Source organism: Bombina bombina, chromosome 6 (assembly GCF_027579735.1).
Source record: "Bombina bombina isolate aBomBom1 chromosome 6, aBomBom1.pri, whole genome shotgun sequence".
Taxonomy (NCBI): Eukaryota; Metazoa; Chordata; class Amphibia; order Anura; family Bombinatoridae; genus Bombina; species Bombina bombina.
The window spans coordinates 503064984-503084931 of NC_069504.1; the positions used below are offsets into that span (position 1 = coordinate 503064984).

The 19948-nt window shown below is 40.5% G+C and overlaps 1 protein-coding gene across 3 annotated transcripts in view; it reads right to left on the minus strand.

Moving 5' to 3' along the window:
- SNX22 (sorting nexin 22) overlaps positions 1-19948 on the minus strand; it is a 173644-nt gene that overhangs the window by 35387 nt on the left and 118309 nt on the right. Inside the window, exon 7 of one of the 3 annotated variants that reach the window (XM_053717380.1) lies at positions 13443-13860. The exons of 1 other annotated variant lie outside the window; for it this stretch is intronic. In XM_053717380.1, the coding sequence (XP_053573355.1) occupies positions 13739-13860 (122 nt within the window). In that variant the 3' untranslated portion in view covers positions 13443-13738. Of the gene's footprint in view, positions 1-13442; positions 19218-19948 lie in introns of those variants that run through there. One more of the 3 variants, XM_053717381.1, reaches the window with a different exon arrangement.

Sequence of the window (19948 nt, forward strand, 5' to 3'; positions counted from 1 at the left end):
ATTTTAAGAGTTCTTTTCATCCAATATATATTACCTTAGCCCAAAATTGGGTTATTTTGGGACATGCCCAAAGGCAATGGAACATGTCCGCCTCAATTGCACTACATCTGGAACATCTGATCGTTAACTTATACCAATTGGATAGTTTTGCCGGGGTTAAATATACCATTAAGGCCACTTTGATCTGTGTTTCTCTCCAAGTGGTCTGCACCCAACTTTTCTGAGTCACCTTAAACGCGTTCTCTATAACCTCTTTATCTATTTGTGGAAATATTTTGTTCCATTTAGTCACTATATACCCTACTTGAGCAGCAGAAGGCCCTTGTGTGAGAAGGGAATAAAACGGCGCAATAGAATACACACCCCTTTGAAAATTATTAATTCTATTTTGAAGCTCGCAAAATGACCATTCTACCCCATAATTTTTTTTTAATTCATATATAAGATGTCTTATCTGTAAATAGGCATAGAACTCTTTATTCGATAATCCAAATTGATTACTAACTTCCCTAAAAGATAATAGTTCTAGGTCTGCGTTTAACAGTTGTGCAACATAGACTAGCCCTTTATCAAACCAAGATCTAAAAACCTCATCTGTTATTCCTGGAATAAAGGACGGATTCCCTGTAATGGGTAAATAATTAGACACGTGGGGTGAAAAACCCAGACTCACGCAGAGCTTTTGCCAAGCTATAATTATATTTTTAAAGATTTCTAACATAAAAATCTGCGTCGGTAGGGCCGTGATTGGGCAGTGCAAGATAGCATCTAAACGATAAGGTGCTATCAATGTTATTTCCCAGCCTACTGGGGATACTTGTTCTTGTCCTGTCAACCAGTCCACTGCCACTTTAACCCGTGCCGCTAGGCTATAAAGATGTATATTGGGCAGTGCTAAACCGGCAGCTTCTACATTATTCATCAAACGAGATACAGAAATCCTTGCTTTGGAGCCTTGCCATAGAAATTTAGAGCATGCCTTATTATAATTCACTATGTCCTTTTTATGAATATGTAATGGGATATTCTGAATAAGATAGAATATTTTGGGGAACAGAATAGCTTTTAAAAGCGTGACCCTAGCAGATAAAGAAATAGGAAGTTTTATCCAATCTTCCATTTTTTTCTTACAATCTGAAAAACATTTATTATAATTCAAATTATACCATTCTTCTGGGTTCGGGTTTAAAATGATCCCTAAATAAGTTATCTGAGCTGTTTCTCTAAAAGGGTGATTTATAGTATGGTCTTTTTTGTTTAACCATAAGAGTTCTGATTTGGCCACATTAATTTTAAAACCCGAAATCCTACCAAAGTTGTTGACCGTATCCAGGAATATCGGAAGATTCTTATTAATATTACTTAAGCATAGAAGTATATCATCTGCATACATCAACAAAACCAGTTTTTGTGCCCCTATCCGAATCCCATCTAATTGTTGGCGAAGCAAAATTGCTAATGGTTCCAGTGAGATGTTAAACAGCAGTGGAGATAAGGGGCATCCTTGACGGGTGCCCCTATGTAATACTACTGGCTGTGAAAGTTCTCCGTTAATAAGCAGTGTTGAATTCGGGGCCGAGTATATAATACGGATTACTTCCTGTATATGCCCCTTCAGTCCAAACTGCTCTAAAGAAAAAAATAAATGATTCCATGAGATACGATCAAACGCCTTCTCCGCGTCAACAGTTAAAAGGGCTAAGTCTGTCATCATTCTATGCCTAGTTGTTCTGCTCTTGTTCCAAAAATAATCAATTAATGTCATGATCTTACGTATGTTCTTGGCAGGATTCCTCCCAGCCATAAACCTGGCTTGATTCTCATGAATTATTAAACCTAGGTGAGGCTTTAATCTTTTTGCTAGAATCGATGTTAACAGTTTATAATCCACGTTTAGAACTGATATAGGCCTATATGAACCAGGCATCTCAGGATCTTTATTTTTTTTTTGGAATTAAAGATATTACCGCCGCTGCAAAATATGGAGAGCATTTATTATGTTTGACGAAATAATAATTGAATAGATTAACCAATGTTGGGGCAATTTGTAGCTGCAGAATCTTATAAAATTCCGAGGGAAGGCAATCAGGGCCTGCTGCCTTATTACTCTTGGCTGCTGTAATTGCCTCTATAGTCTCCTCTATCGTAATCGGAGAATTAATCTCTGCTAAACTCTCTGTGGGTATTTTAGGGACCTTAAATTTATCCCAAAATATGTCTCTTGTTGTTATGTCTTGCTCTTCTGCTCTATATAATTTCGAGAGAAAAAAATCATAAAATACTCTGGAAATATCCGTACTACAAGTAAATCTCTCGGATTCTTTTCTGATAGCGGTTATCTTATTTCTACTATTGGTCTTGATCAATCTAGCCACAAATTTAGCTGATCTACCAGCAAAGCCACCATAGAGGGCTTTTTGTCTTTGTATTTCTGCTCTAGTCTTCTGTTTAATAAGGCATCTCGAATAGATTTAGCAGTAATATATTTCCTCCAGTGATCAATCGAGCGATCCCCTAAATATGTTCTATATGCGTTCTTTACTCGACAAGACAACTGAATTTCCTGTTGCCAGGATTTCCTTTTCAATTTACACAAATATGCCTTTACCTTGCCTCTCAGTACAGCTTTTGCTGCTTCCCAAAACACTTCAGGCCTATTTTCATACTCTCGGTTATAACCCACATATTCTCGCCATTAATTAATCAACCAGTTATTAAATTGCACATTATTCATCAAGTATTTTGGAAAAAAAATGGATTGATTCACAGACCTTTCTAACCACGGTGGATTACGTGTAAGCGTAATTACGGCATGATCCGAAATCACTATATCCCCTATCCCAGCTTCCCATTCTAGGCCAATCAGGGACTCTGCAATCAAGAAAAGATCTATCCTGGAAAGCGCCTGCTGACCTTTTGACATGCACGTATAGGCTCTCAGATCCGGATTCTGTAACCGCCAGATATCTATCAAGCCCAATTGTGAACATAAATTTTGAAAAATGCGGGTCTTCCTATCACGCGTGGAACTACTTATTTTCTTAACTCTATCCAGGGTAGGATCTGCTATTAGATTGAAGTCACCAGCAATAATAAGGTTCTGGCCTGTAAATTTATGCAGATATAAAACCAATTTATCCCAAAACTCTTTATCTATGTTATTAGGTCCGTATATATTACATAACACATATCACACCTTATTATATATTATTTCTAAAATTACAAACCGTCCTTCCGGATCTATGATAGAAGACTCAATCTTATAGTCTAATCTTTTGCTAAGTAATATTGCCACTCCCCTCTTACGAGCATTAAAGGGGGCCGCAATAACTTCCCCTACCCAATTAGTCTGAAGTTTCGGAATTTCAGTAACCTTTAAATGTAACTCCTGTAGGAAAGCGATATCTGTTTGGTTTTAGCCAAATGTTTGATTATTGCTTTCCTTTTAATTGGGGAGGTTATACTTCCTACATTCCAGGAGGTTAACTTAAAGGGGGCTGACATGGGATATCAATAATAAAAAGACAAACGGAATAATCCATGCTTCTGGATATAACATAATGAATAAAAGTAAAACGGAGGGGGGCGACGGGGAGAGAGAGAAAGATGGGGAGGAGAGAGAGAGAAAAAAAAAGGAAAAAAGGAAATTATAAAAAGGTGTTACCCACCATACAGCATTAAAACATCTTCCCATTAAACAATGTTGTGTATCTCTAACACTCTGCAAATATAGCATCATAACCAAAAATCCAAAACTAATCCAACATAGTTCACCTTTAAACTAAACAGTTATTTAGCCCTGGCATTACCTTTTTCTCTCTGACTTATAATCACAGGATCTCCAGTTCTTTACATAAGGCAGTTGATTCCTTGCTATTATTTGCTGTGTAGGAGATACCTGCCCTAGCAATTAGGAGTTTAGCCGGGTACACAAGTCTAACGCTACACTCAGCTTCCAGGAACTTTGAAAAAAAGGAGACATTACTTTTCTTTTAGCCATGGTTTCTGCAGAAAAGTCTTGAAAAATCAAAATTTTGTTGTTGTCGATATGCACAGATCTCATTTTCCTATAGTATTTAAAAAATAAAACCTTATCCTGATAGTTCACAAATTTAAAAATAATAGATCTAGATTTAGATAAAGTATTACTCTCTTTAGGCGGGCCTAATCTGTGCACTCTCTCAATCAGAAAAGGTGTGGGTGGGGGGGGGGGGGGGGATCATGAGGGCCTGAGGAAGGGTGACAGAGACAAAATATAACAAATCTTGATATTCCACTGTTTCAGGCAGGCCAATGATCCGTAAATTATTGCGCCTCGACCTATCTTCAAGGTCTTCTAAACGCGCTTGCAACTGAGAAATGATTTTTCCCTGAGCAGACATATCAGAACCATGAATATTTACTCTGTCCTCCACCTCAGATACCCTAGTCTCCACCTCCGTCAGCCTAACTGTGAACTGTCTAATTTCATCTTTTAAACTAAAGATCTCTGTTTTAATTTCAGATTTAATTAAATGTGTCATCAATTTCGCTACTTCAGCAGCAAATTCTGTCATGTCATTAGCACAAAAATTAGTAGCTCCACGTTCTTGTGAGGTATCAAGCGGGCTCTCTGTGTTTTTAGTGGTGCTTCTCTTGTCTTTTTGTTTGGGCGGCATTTTAGGTGAAGAACCTTTTGGGTACGTGATAAATCTGTCCATTCACCGTGATACTATGTGTATATATAGTGTAAAAAACTTTTCTGTGTCTTGGTGGCCTCAAGGCCACTTAATACTAAATCGGTGAGTATGTGATATAGACTCAAGAAGTGAATCAAGAAAATATTGGGAAAACTATTAAATGACTAACGTGTACGTGTGAAAAAATGAAAACAAAAGGGAGGGGTCAACTAATAGACCTTCTGTGTTTAGTGAAGAAAAAAAAAGAAAAAAAACCACACACATAAAAAGAAAAAAAAAGAAAAAAAAAAACAAGAAAAAGGAAAATTTGCACCAAATGAACACTGAGGTTCTTGCCTAAAGCTTCACTAAGTCTTGCTTTTAGCTTCTATCTAATAAGCTGGCTTTCGGAGTATCTCTGGCCTCTTTATAACAAGAGTTCCCTAATTAAGGTTTTTCCTAAAACTGTATCTTTAACCCTTTCGTGACAGGGTTAAAGTGTCTACATCGGAACACCTGTTCCGATGTAGACAAATTTGAACTACGCGATCGTGCATACGATCGCGAGATTTCAATTATTGGATCGCATCTGGGGGGCGTCCCTACAACCCTAGGAACGCCCTCCAGACCGCGATCAAGTCCTTGAAGCACAGAAGGCTTCAGGACAGCCGTTTGTTATGACGTTTTATTCCGTCATAACGGCTTTAAAGCCCAGTGTAAATATGACGGAATAGAACGGCATAACGGCGTTAAAAGGTTAAACCTCACTGTTTTATGAACAGAGATTTAATGTTACTGTTTATTGTTATACTGTTACCATACTATATTGAATAGAGCCCACTTATTCTAAACTTGCGGCTCATCCAACATTCTCAACCCTCTAATTTAATTGAACACGTTTCATAACAGTCATAAACTAAGATGAGAGTTAACGGGGATTCTTACTATGTAGATGTTTCTGTCTCTATCTTATAGAGCCAGTTAGTATCGCTGTGGTCCACACAACCCAGGCTGGATTTTGGTGGGCGTGTTCGCCCTTATACTTTCATAGGTTATTTAGTCCTTTGACTTGTTATGGACCTCAGCGTAAACTCTTAAATAAATTAATTCTTAAGGTTGGCGTTCTCAGTTGCCCTACACTCTCAGGGGCACTAGTGACCCCAATCTTTAGTTCCCAATTTTTGCCTTAACTTAACCACTCTAGTAGGGACCTGTTTAACACAAAAAACAAATTAACATTCAATAAACTTAGAGTGCTTACACTTTCCCAAAACAATTAAGTTACATTTTTATATTGTTAAGCCTATACACTGTTGCAAATAATGTCCACCTGAACAATAACTTAAATGCTCATAGTCAGTCCCAGAATTCAGGTTAAGCCGTTCTACAGATTTCTCCTACCAAATTACCCGGGGCTGTTATGTATATAATCAGACAGGTCTGAAAAAAAACGTAATAGTTCAATCACAGACTAATTTCAGGCTTTTCTTATCGCCTTTATGTGAGTCACTGACTACCCCGCTTCACTTATGCTCAGGCACACTGCCAAGAACCCTTCTTGCAAACTCCAAGTTCCTGGGCTCCCAGGTCTCCGGACTGTTACGAAGTTACTTGACTCTGCCAAATTTCTAGTAGTAGTATATCCGGAGCCCTTAGCCACTTGATATTCTGCAGTAGCGGGTCCTTTACTCGCTTTTCTCACAGCCCCACCACCTATTAGCAGTTATTCCGGACTCCATCTGCCGGTGTTCATCTAAAACTTTATGGGAAGCGGACACCTTGTATTCCAATGACCTGTGCTTGTTCCGCCTCCAGGCGCGGGTATTTTCTCAGGTGCAATGGCTTGGCTAGCTCGGGAGGTGTTGCCAATTACCTTGAGGTTTTGCAAAGTGCTTACGAACCCAGATCCATGTCAAGCTGCTTTTAAAGGTCTCAGCCCTCTTAGGCAAAGCCGTACACAACAGCCGGTTTGTCTAACCAATCGAAGCCTCTTATCCACTTGCCGGTTCCAAACCCACAGCCACTCGACAGTTCCGTTAACGGAGTCAGATGTGGACAAGCCTTATTCGAGTTATACCACGTTCAGTGAGCAGCACAGCATTAAATTGACCAGGTAAGGATTTATTTTTTTCCGGGGAAAATTCAAAGGACCGAGGGAGTTACCCCTCCCCCCGTTGACTTTGTCTCTCACCAAGTCTTCCAGGCTGCGATACTTATGTGCTCAACAGGGTAACTTGAGCCAAGCTCCGGTGCTGCTAGGTCCACAGTAATTACCCTTAGCGACCGATGAGGATATAGATTTGCTTCTGTCTGCGGTACTTTCAATAGGTATCAATATTACCAGACATCCATCTTCACCTTGACACAGGCTATTACATAGCGCAGCGTATTTTTTCCCCAGGAACGGAACAGTTTATAAAGGTGCTCTTAGCGAAAGAGCAATTGTGCCTTCTGCAGACTTCCTCTCCGTGATCCGAGGATCAGCAGCCCGGTCCTAGTACATTCTCCTAGGACAAGGCTTACTGCGGGCGGCTGGTGAATAGTATAAATCCTTTGCTCAGGAAAACAGAGCTGTTGGTAGCTACCTGCAAGCTACCTGCACGCTACCTGCTAGCTCCGCCCCCAGCCGGAAGTCAGGACATCTTCCCATAGCATTGCTAATCCTCCATCTGGAGGGGGCCTTTTTTTCCACCAGACATTACTACCACAGTGTCTGCGGCCTTTCATGCTTTACCTCGCCCTGCTAAGCACAAGCGAAAGGTTACATATTGCACTCCTTCCCAGAGTACATCAGATAATTTATTGGAATTAACTGATAGGTTATGCGAGGATGAAGTTTTTTCTGAGACTTCAGAGTATGAACATTCTGGGTTGGAATCTGCTGCCTCTAATCCTCCGGCTGCGGAGGAATCGGACTTTAGTTTAGGAATTGCGCTTTCTTCTAACGGAAGTTTTGGCGAATTTAGAGGTTCCAGAGGCCAAATTGCCTGATGAACATTTGGTTCCTAAATCGGATAGAGTTTGAGGACAGGGTGGTACCTTATCCTTCCCTGTTCCTGTTGGATGGCGAACGTTATTAAAAATGAATGGGACAGAATGAATGGGAAATTATTCTTGATTCTGGACTCTCAATGGAGTTTGTGGGGTTCCGTCCCTAAAAGGGATGGTGCTATCTTCACCCTTGCTAGTATAAAAGATGGAAACTCTGTTAAAAAAGATGTTTCAACATGCAGGATTATGTTTCAACCGGCGGCGGCTGTTGCCGCAGCAGCTACCTACTGGTGCGACTCCTTACGGGATTTGATTGTTACAGCTTCATCTTTTTCTGTTCAGGCCCATCGGCCTCTGGCTGAAGTCATGGTCTGCAGATATGACTTCTAAGTCTAGACTTCATTCCCTCTCCTTTAAAGGGACACTCAACCCAAATTTTTTCTTTTGTGATTCAGATAGAGCATGCAATTTTAAGCAACTTTCTAATTTACTCCTATTATCAATTTCTCTTCATTCTCTTGCTATCTTTATTTGGAAAAGAAGGCATCTAAGCTTTTTTTCTTAGTTCAGTATTCTGGAAAGCAATTTTTTATTGGTGGATGAATTTATCCACCAATCAGCAAGGACAACCCAGGTTGTTCACCAAAAATGGGCCGGCATCTAAACTTAAATTCTTGCATTTCAAATAAAGATACTAAGAGAAAAAAGAAAATTTGATAATAGGAGTAAATTAGAAAGTTGCTTAAAATTTCATGCTCTATCTGAATCACGAAAGAAAAAAATTGGGTTCAGTGTCCCTTTAAGGGAAGGATTTGTTTGGTCCAGGCCTGGACTCCATTATCTCCACGGTCACAGGGGGCAAGGGTGCCTTCCTACCGGAAGAGAATAAGAACTAGTCTAAAGAACAAAATTCTAATTTTCGTTCCTTTCGTTCTGATAAAGCCCATTGTCAGCAGTCCTCCGCTAAGCCAGTGCAAACCAAGAGCACTTGGAAGCTGGCTCAGTCCTGGAATAAATCCAAGCAGAGCAAGAACCCCGTCGAGACTAAGTCGCCATGAATGGGCGGTCCCAGGTCCTCTTCTGGATTGTGTAGGGGGCAATCTGAAGCTCTTTTCAGTTGCTTGGACGTGCAGGATCCATAGGTCCTGGAGGTCATAGCTCAGGGTTACAAGATAGGTTTCAAGTCTCTGCCACTCAAGGGCAGATTCCTCCTCTCCATCACAGAGAGAGGTTTGGGATGCCATGAAACATTTTTGTGGTCCCAAGGAGAGAGGGAACTTTCCGTCCGATTATAGACATAAAGTGCTTAAACAAGTTTTTTTTAAATGTCACCTCGTTCAAGATGGCGACAATAAGGTCCATTCTTCTCGTTCGAGAAGGGCACTTCATGACCACGATACTTTTGAAGGATGATCCCTTCACGTACCAATCCTCAAGGACCTCCAGTTCCTAAGGTTGGCGTTCCTGGACCAGCACTATATACCAGTTTATTGCACTTCCGTTTGGTCTAGCTTTGGCTCCAAGTACTTTTGTGAAGAGTAGACCATTCTGAATCTCTTCTATGTCTTCTTTGATCCCATGGATGGAAGATAAATCTAGAGAGAGTTATCTTAGACTCTATGGACAGGAGAATATTTCTAACAGACCAGAGATGTTGCAAGCTAGCTTCAACATGTCTTGCCCTCCAGACCTCCTTAAGGCCATTTGTGGCTCGATGTATGGAGGTGATTGGTCTCATGGTGTCCAGCATGGACATCATTCCCAGACCGTTGCAACTGTGCATGCTGAGACAGTGGAACGGCAGTCATTCGGATCTGTCTCAACCAATGACAACCGATCAAGAGAATCACTCTCTTGGTGTTTTTGTCCGGACTTGTCCCGAGGGACGTCCATCTTAGACCATCCTGGGGGATTGTGACTATGGTTGCGAGTCTGTCAGGATGGGGAGCTGTTTGGGGTGCCAGGATGGCACAGGGCCTATTGACTCAGGAGGAAAGCTCCCTCTCAATCTCATTTTGGAACTTCCGGCAATATACAATGCTCTGAAGGCTTGGCCTCTGCTGGGTTCGTCCCAGTTTATCAGATTCCAATCACACTTTATAACCTCGGTGGCTTACATCATCCATCAGGAGGTAACCAGAAACTATCTAGCTATGAGGGAAGTAACTTGGATTCTGGAGTGGGCGGAGACCCACATCTTTTCGCTGTCAGCGATCCACATCCCGGGTGTGGACAACTGGGAAGCGTTTTTTCTCGGCAGACAATCATTTCATCCGGGGCAATGGTCTCTTCATCCCGAAATTTTTGCAGAGATTTGCAAAAGTAGATTTTATGACATCCCGTCTCACTACCAAGCTACCCAGTGCCTTGGAGGTTCAACCTCTTATCTTTTATGGACGTTATCACTACTTCCTCGTATAGTGACTCGAAACAAGCTAGAGCAGGCATCAGTGATACTGATCGGATCTAGTGGGGATGTCATCATTTCCTCCGTGGAAGTTACCTTGTCGCAGGGATCTGCTGACCGAGGTCTCTCTGCTCATCAATATCTAGATTCTCTGAGGCTGACTGAGTGGAGTTTTGCACGCTTAGTCCTAGCCAAGAGAGGGTTTCTGGTGAGAGTTATTTATGCTCTCATTCAAACTCGTAAGCAGGTTGCTCGTTGCATCTATCATAAGGTGTGGAGAACCTACTTATTCTGTTTTTCCAGGATGGACTGGAGAAGGATTTTTCTGTAAGTCCCCTGAAAGGACAGATTTCAGCCCTGTCGGTTTTACTGCACAAGGGTTCTCTGAGCTTCTGGATGTACAGTCATTTGTTAAGGCTCTGCTAGGATCAGACCTGTGTTTAGATCTATTGCTCCTCCTTGGAGTTTAAATCTTGTTCTTACGGTTTTGCAACAGGCTTCGAAGGAGCCTATGCATGAAGTAGACATTAATTTGTTGTCTTGGAAGGTTCCTTTTCTACTGGCTATTGCCTCTGCGCGCAGGGTATCTGAGATTGCTGCCTTGCAATGCGTCCCTCCTTATCTGGCGTTCCATGCTGATAAGGCTGTTCTACGAACTAAGTTAGGATTTCTTCTTAAGGTTGTGTCAATTTGCAACATCATTCCTTATGTCCTAATCTTTCTTTCCTTGAAGGAACGTTTACTACATGGTCTGGATGTGGTTTGTGCCTTGAAGTTTTTTCTTCAAGCCACAAAGGAATTTTGACAAACTTCTTCTCGGTTTGTCAGAGGTCAGAGGGCCTCTTCGATTTCCTTATCTTTTTGGCTGAGTAGTATCATCCTGTAGCGGAATTCTGCTAGGAGTCTCCCTTCCTCTGTCCAAACCAAGGGATGGCACCAGGATAGTGGGACCAGAGCTATCGTTGCTGAGACCGGGGTCAAGCCAGCGGCTGTATCTCCCCCAGCTGGGCTGGTCTCAGTGGGCTTGCAGGCAGGTAGTGTCCCCTCTGCCCTGCAGCTCTCTCCCGGCAGGTATCGTCCTGGCTGCTTCTAGGCAGGAATAGATCCTTCTGCCTCCCTGCAGGCAGGTAATTTCCCCTCTGCCTGGCTGCTTCTAGGCTGGAATAGATTCCTCTTCCTTGCTGGTCCTTTCAGGCAGGTAACGTCCCCTTTGTCACACTCCTTGCTTCAGGTAGGTATTTATTCCTTTCCCTGCACTGTCTTTAAAAAGACAATTGGGGCTCACAATGCCAGCTCTTTGCTTACAGGTCCACAGACTCTGTAGCAGGTCTCTCTTGCAGAAAAAGGTACAGCCAGAATGCAGGGCCAGAACCTCTGCCATGGTATACTTGAAAGAATCAGACAGGACCAACTACTCCCAATGCTTTATTTCACCCAGGGCTAGCTTCTACAAACACACTAGTAAGATTATGGTGACACGCACTCCTTAAAACATAAACATATAGGAAACAATATAATAAAGGAATATAACTTTGCCAACAGGATGGAGGATTTAGGTAGTTCTAAACAGTAAAAATAATAACCGTCTGTTTGTATTTTCGCCTTTTGCAAATATATACAAATTAGTCATTCCTTTTCTTGTACCCATTTTGGTGGTGAACTTGCAACCAATAGAGGGCGCTGTGTTATGTTTTTGGGATAGTTCAACCAATAGATGGCGCTGTGTCACACATCGTCCATGTATGTGACTAAGGAACCATCACACATCCGTTTTAGACAGCGGGACATAAGCCTTCTTTGAGGACTATAGCTCATTCTTCGAAAGTTGTGGTTTCCTCTTGGTCCTTTAAAAATGAGGACTGTAAGGGGCCTATCTCGAGCCTACAGGCTCGCCAGAAACAGCAGTTATGAAGCAGCGGTCACAAAGACCGCTGCTCCATAACCTGTCCGCCTGCTCTGAGCAGGCGGACAGACATCGCCGGAATTCAACCCAATCGAGTACGATTGGGTTGATTGACACCTCCCTGCTGGCGGCCGATTGGCCGCGAGTCTGCAGGAGGCGGCGTTGCACAAGAGCTGCTGGTGCAATGCTGAATACGGAGAGCGTATTTCTCTCCGTATTCAGCGAGGTCTGGCAGACCTGATCCACACTGTCGGATCAGGTCCGCCAGACTTTGTTAAATAGAGGCCTATGGATCAGATTTGTAAGGCGGCTACCTGGTCCTCCTTACATACTCTCTCCAGGTTTTTACAAGTTTTTGCTTCTGCTGAAGCAGCCTTCGGGAGAGAGGTTTTTCAGGCTGTGGTGCCCTCAGATATGGGCTGCCTCTTTTTCCCTCCCGTTGGCATTCTGTGTACTCTGGAGCTTGGGTATAATTTTCCCACAAGTAAGGAATGCAGCTGTGGACTCTTGCCATATTAAGAAGGAAAACATAAATTAGGCTTACCGGATAATTTCCTTTCCTTCTGTATGGGAAGAGTCCACAGCTCCCATCCGTGTGCTCCGATGGGCGGCCCAAATTTTTTTTTTCTTCTCTTCTGGCACCATTTTTCACCCTGATATTTCTCCTACTGTTCCTCATTCCCTCTGCAAAATGACTGGGGTTATGAGGAAGTGGGGGAGGTATGTAAGCCTTTGTCAGGGGTGTCTTTGCCTCCTCCTGGTGGCCAGGTTCAGTATTTCCCACAAGTAATAAATGCAGCTGTGGACTCTTCCCATACAGAAGGAAAGGAAATTATCTGGTAAGCATAATTTATGTTTTTATATGCAGGAGAGGGTGTCTGTTATTTCCCACTTAAAGTGGATGTTCTAGCTACTGTTTAAACAGAGCAAAACTGGGAGCTTCTAAGTAAGTTTTTAAACGGTTTTATGCTGGATTTTTATACCAGTATATCTGCATAATATTTTTAACAGTAGTGTCTATTACATACAGTTATGTGAAATTGGTGTATACTGTCCCTTTAAGTACATTTTCGGATACCACAAGCAAAAACAGATATTTCAAATGACAAAATCAATGTAATTAAACATTAGAAAAATTTCAAGTACTATATCCCTTTACCTGTAATTCTGCATTAGTGTGTGGATACTGGACAATGTGGAAATGCAGAAATAACAAAGATTATGTTTCATGTTTTGTTGAGAAAAAAAATGATTGGATAAAAAGTGTTACACCAGTGTATTAATATTTAATGCTCCTGATCTTCAAAATGTAAGCTACAAAAACGTCCCACTGCACTACAAAATAAACCGGTTTGGATACTTATGGATTTCAGCTCATGCTTATAGGTTTGTGTGACTGTCAGAAGTAGCACAGACAATGTCTCAACCTCCATGTAGGAAGAAATATGTAAAGTTCTGTGGTAAAATGACTGAAATTGGAAAATTTGTTGTAAACATTTATTTTTCACTCAACAAATGTTGTCATATTTTAGTCCACATAAGATATCTTCATTTAATATCAATGTAATATATCCAATCCTTTTAGAGCAGTGATGGCGAACCTATGGCACATGTGACTCAACTGGCACATACAGGCTTGTGTAGTAGTACTGATTAAGTTGCAGATGCCATGGGTGGGTATGTTATGTGCTGGTGTTATATTACATTGGCACATCCACCAATTACAGACAATTCAGTACAGCTCCTCTTGTGTCCCTCACTATATACCTGTCACATTAGCTAGATGTCCAATTTGCCTTTGCCCCACATCTGATCTGCCGCCTTACATACAATGCTGCCTATCTTCTTCACGACCACTTCTTCATAGATGTGTGATTGCGCCAGAACTTGTGTAGGAGAACCTGTATGCAGACAAGAAGCTGAGGGAAGTGTCTTTGTTGAGAATATGAGTGACAGGTTGAGGGGAGCAGAGTGGAATGATGATGAAGAAAAACAGGAGATAAGCAATAATGGGGAAACACGCAAGTAACGATTACACAAAAAAAAACATAGTAGTCAACTAACAGGAGACAGTGAAGCGAAAGAAAAACTACTGAGACAGTGGAGTAAAAAAAAAAGTGAAAGAAGGCAGAAATCATTAGGGCAAAAACAAGTAGGGGTCAGTGGGATAATTAAATAAAAGAGAAAACAAGCAGTGGGGTGAAGATTGGCAGGCAAGCAAGCAGGGGATAGCAAGGTGATGAGAGGAAAACAAGCAGGTGACAGGAATAAGGAAAAGTGACACAGAGGACAGTGGGTGATGAGAGGAAAACAAGCAGGTGACAGGAATAAGGAAAAGTGACACAGAGGACAGTGGGTGATGAGAGGAAAACAAGCAGGTGACAGGAATAAGGAAAAGTGACACAGAGGACAGTGAGTGATGAGAGAAAAACAAGCAGGTGACAGGAATAAGGAAAGGAAAACACACAGGACAGTGGGGGATGAGAGGAAAACAAGCAGGTGACAGGAATAAGGAAAGGAAAACACACAGGACAGTAGGGGATGAGAGGAAAACAAGCAGGTGACAGGAATAAGGAAAGGAAAACACACAGGACAGTGTGGGATGAGAGGAAAACAAGCAGGTGACAGGAATAATGAAAGGGGAACACAGAGGACAGTTGGTAATGAGAGAAAAACAAGCAGGTGACAGGCATAAGGAAAAGGGACACAGAGGACAGTGGAAGATGAGAGGAAAACAAGCAGGTGACAGGAATAAGGAAAGGGGAACACAGAGGACAGGATAAGACAGGGGTGTCCGGAACACGGTCAAACCATCAATCCGTGCATGCAAAGGAGCAACTCATCAAAAATACACTCTGCTACTAGTCAAACTTGGAGTGCCGTAGCAAAACTGCGGATCAGGCCGTGTGTTATAGAAGGAGAAAAAATGGAAGCAGGCGCTGCAGGTTAGGAAAAATTGTAAAACATACCTTTATTACGACAATTAAAACATGCTGGGTTCCCAGACAGAGGACAGACACTGAGACAAGGACAGGCTGACGCGTTTCACGCCCCCTAGGGGCGCTTATTCATAGACTCACACAGAGAACACAGAGGACAGTTGGTGATGAGAGGAAAACAAGCAGGTGACAGGAATAAGGAAAAGGGACACACAGGACAGTGGGAGATGAGAGGAAAACAAACAGGTGACAGGAATAAGGAAAAGGGACATAGAGGACAGTTGGTGATGAGAGGAAAACAAGCAGGTGACAGGAATAACGAAAGGAAAACACACAGGACAGTGGGGGATGAGAGGAAAACAAGCAGGTGACAGGAATAAGGAAAAGGGACACAGAGGACAGTTGGTGATGAGAGCAAAACAAGCAGGTGACAGGAATAAGGAAAAGGGACACAGAGGACAGTGGGTGATGAGAGAAAAACAAGCAGGTGACAGGAAAAGGAAAAGGGACACAGAGGACAGTGGGTGATGAGAGAAAAACAAGAAGGTGACACAGGCAAGAAACACAAAACAAGCAAGGAGTGATAGGGTAAGGAAGGGGAAAGAAATAGATGATAGGGAAAGCAGAAATAACAAGCATAGGATAATATAGGGATATACAGGGAGACTGTGTAGTGTTGGTACTTTGAGAGATGTAAACTGACTTTAAATAAACGTTTAGGCATTTAGGCCATGGCTCGCCATCATTTTAGGCCAGTGGTTTTCAAACCTGCCCTCAGGCCTCCCTAACGGGCCAGATTTTGAAGATATCTGAACTAGAGCACAGGTGAAATAATCAGCTGATTAGTAAATATGGTTATTTCTCACCCAAGGTAATCCTGAAAATCTGACCTGTTGGGGAGGCCTGAGGACAGGTTTGAAAACCAGTGCCTTAGACAATTCTTTTGTGTACAAGTTGACTCATTCACCTGCTCATTAGCAACTAAACAATAACTAACAGAGGTAATCTGTTCACCTATTGTTGTCCATATAAATACACAATCATAAACAGAACATTTAACAATAGACTCAAACTGCCATTTCAAGCACTTTTAATTGTGTCACATCTTCCAACTCCAGCAATTAAAGGGACATTAAACTCATAGTACATTTTAGACATGGGCATCATTTCATATTTGTTTTACAAATGAATATGGCTGCATGCAGTGGCATTCTGCTGTTTTCTGCACTGGATTTATTTGCATGAAACTGCAACACACCAAGATATGGGGGGCAAATCCAAACCTTCACACAAATAAACCTTGCACAGAAAATGGCAGAATGCTGCAGCCTTTTTTTTAAACGAATGGCAAATATGAAATGATGCCCATGCCTAGTACCTATTATTGGTAACATCAGCCATACACTGCTCTTTTGCAGCACAGTACTTAACTGCAGATTTATAGTATACATATGTGAAATTAAGCTGAACATCCTTTTTAGATACAGGGCGGTATTTCAGACATTAATTCACGCCAGTGACCAAGGAGGGATATCCTCAAATGCTGCTCTGCATCTTAAAGGGTCAGTATATTGTAAAATTAATTTTCCCTTAATGTGTTTCCAATGACTTTTTATACCAAATAATAAAATGTATGAGAAATTGATTTTTTTCAGGATTATTTGTGTATATGAAATAGCTGATTTTGTGTTTTGAAGTCACAACCTATTAGAATGGGTTGATCTTGGTGTATAATCAGATCTCATTACTTTAGCACTTTGTGTACATATACATGCTTCATCTTATATCTGTCTGTAAACCAAAGGCCAATACTTGGAGAGAACAATGGAAAATGAAAGGGACAGTCTAGGCCAAAATAAACTTTCATGATTTACATAGAGCATGTAATTTTAAACAATTTTCCAATTTACTTTTATCACCAATTTTGCTTTGTTCTCTTGGTATTCTTAGTAATTTCTTAGACCTTGAAGGCCACCTCTTTTCAGAATGTATTTTAACAGTTTTTCACCACTAGAGGGTGTTAGTTCACGTATTTCATATAGATAACACTGTGCTCGTGCTCGTGAAGTTATCTGTGAGCAGGCACTGATTGGCTAAACTGCAAGTCTGTCAAAAGAACTGAAATAAAGGGGCAGTTTGCAGAGGCTTAGATACAAGATAATCACAGAGGTTAAAAGTATATTTATATAACTGTGTTGGTTATGCAAAACTGGGGAATGGGTAATAAAGGGATTATCTATCTTTTAAAACAATAAAAATTCTGGTGTAGACTGTCCCTTTAACAATGTATTACCTTATCTCTTCTATACCCCACTGGGAGTGTAATTTCTTCAACTGGCTGTGTTTACATTCAATATAGGTAGGGATACTACCACAAGGTAAATCAACTATTTCACATTCCAGTATAAGGATAAAGTAGCTACTTGTAAACTATTTATTACACTCTAGCAGGAAAAGGGGAACATTGAGAACAAATTAAAGGGGAGAAAATGTTTTGGTAAACTGTCCCTTTAAGAACTGAATCAGGGTGCAGCCGCTATAGAAACAATTATATCACTTTTAAAATCTTTAAATGTTCACAGTAATTGCTCTGGCTTCTTATTAAGCATTCTGGGATAGCTCTGTATACTCTGTGAAGCTGTACAACTATTAAATGTTTAACATCAGAAACACAGGCATTGCATTTTAACTGAGTTCACAGCAGCTTATTTGCTTCTCTGCATGCTCTAGCAGATTATGACTGTTAATGTCTTAAATTCTACCATATCAATGGTGGATATATAGGCAGCCATAAAAGGAATTATGTGGGAGGAGTAAGAGCTATACAATTCGGACACTTAAAAGAAAGTGTTAAAGGGACATTATACACTCATTTTTTCTTTGCATAAATGTTTTGTAGATGATCTATTTATATAGCCCATAAAGTTTTTTGTTTTTTTTAAATAAATGTATAGTTTTGCTTATTTTTAAATAACATTGCTCTGATTTTCAGACTGCTAACCAAGCCCCAAAGTTTTATGTGAATACCGTCAGCTACCTTCTCCAGCTTGCTCCTGTTTGTGTAAAGGGTCTTTTCATATGCAAAAGAAGGGGGAGGGGGAGTGTCTTATTTTCCACTTGCAGTGGGCTTTCCTACTGCCTTTTCAACAGAGCTAAACTGATTGCTTATAAGTAAGTTTTTAAACCATTTTATACTGGATTTTTATATCAGTATCTGTGCATCTTATTCTTTATAGTATTGTCTATTACATGCAGTTATATGAAAATTAGTGTATACTGTCCCTTTAATGGCGAGGCACTGCAGTATAAATTTGCAGGTAAAGTAATTTAAGTACATATTATTATATTTTGTCTCTATCCCAACTTGTTTTATGTCCCTTTAATGATGCCACAAAAAGTGACATTAAACTCAAAGGTAATGTTTAATAAAATTTTGCAATATGCTTTCTTTAATTTTGCCCACTTTTCCTGTAATTCAATTTAGATACTTGGGGTGTTTTCTACTGCTCCCAGAAAGACTGGAGTGTACCCTGCAGGATGCAGAGCCATGACTCTGTCCCTAACTGGCCAAAGCAAGGGAGATAAGATAAAGATAATCAAGAGTTATGATTGATAGCAATACCATGTAAATGTAAATGTTACTGACAAAAGGACTTTTATTTCTTTCAATTCATGCATTTTGTCATTCAGCACTTAAAATGATGTATATTCTGCATGTATAAAAGTAAGTTTAATGTCCCTTTAATGTGGCCTACACACATCCTTGTTACCTCAAAATATAATGTATTCAAAACTATTTTGTGCATTAAAACACCAAAAAACAAAACAACCAATACTTAGAAAAATGGTAATATATTAATGGCATTTAGTTAACAGCAATGTGTTTTTAAGGCACAAGATAACTAAGTTCTATTCCAGTTGACATATTTGCTTATCCTTTTATGTGCATGTAGAAGAGATGAGAATAACCTTCTTGTTCTTCTGTGTATTTATTACAAATGTAAACCCATAGACTCCAGTCATGTGACAGGGCCAAAGCAATGCTCTTTACCCAAGACCACAGCTGCTGGACAGGAAATTGCCTTGTCACTTCTACCTGGTTAGTTAAAAAAAAGAAAATCCCTGTATAAAGTGCATGGTTGTCTTGGTGCAGACAAAAGAGGTAGCACCTACAAAATGTCTAAACTTTATTATTCATTGTCGTCACTGCACTTGGTGTAAAACAGTCCTTGCATTTTCCTTGTGCTTGGCTGATTCTTTAGGCTCTTGTTTATAAATACCCTGCAGCACTCCTTGTAATACGTTGTCTTCAAGCATATCTGTAGTAAATTAAGGAAAGGTCAGGTTAAAGGGACAAATTTGGTTTATAGAATAATGTACCAGAAATATTGTTTAAAGGGACAGTTCACTGTAAAATTGTTTTTCCCTGAATGTGTTCCCCATGACTTGTTATACCAGCTGCAGCGTATAAAATGTATCAGAAATTGCTAGTTTATGCTTCTTTTTGCAAAATAAATAGCTGGATTTGCTCTTTGAAACCACAGCCCATCAAAACAGGCTAAGCTTGTAGTCTGATCAGATCTCGTTATCTTAGTACTCAAATGCTTCCCTTTCTTATCTCTCTCTGTACAATAATTAGAAAGAACAATTGAAAATGAACATTTTGAGCTTTATCTCTTCCACCTCCCACTGTGAGTATAATTTCTTTAGTTGGCTGTGCCTACATAGTTACTCAATAGCCTATACCTATATATAGAAACATTCAGTATAGGTAGGGATAATACAGACTAAATCAGCTATTTCAAATTCCAGTATAAAGGCTAAGGAGCTGTTTGTAAAAAAAAATGAATACACCCCAGCAGGTAAAAAGGATCATTGGGAACAAATTAACGGAGAGAAAATTTTGGGGTAAACTGTCCTTTTAAGGGGTAAACTGTCCCTTTAATGTTACAGCTTAGCTCTACACTGCTGTAAATATATTCTGTATAGTTCTGTACAGCAAAAAGAAGTTCTCCACAAATGTCCTCACTATAGTAAGTTTTTGTTTTGT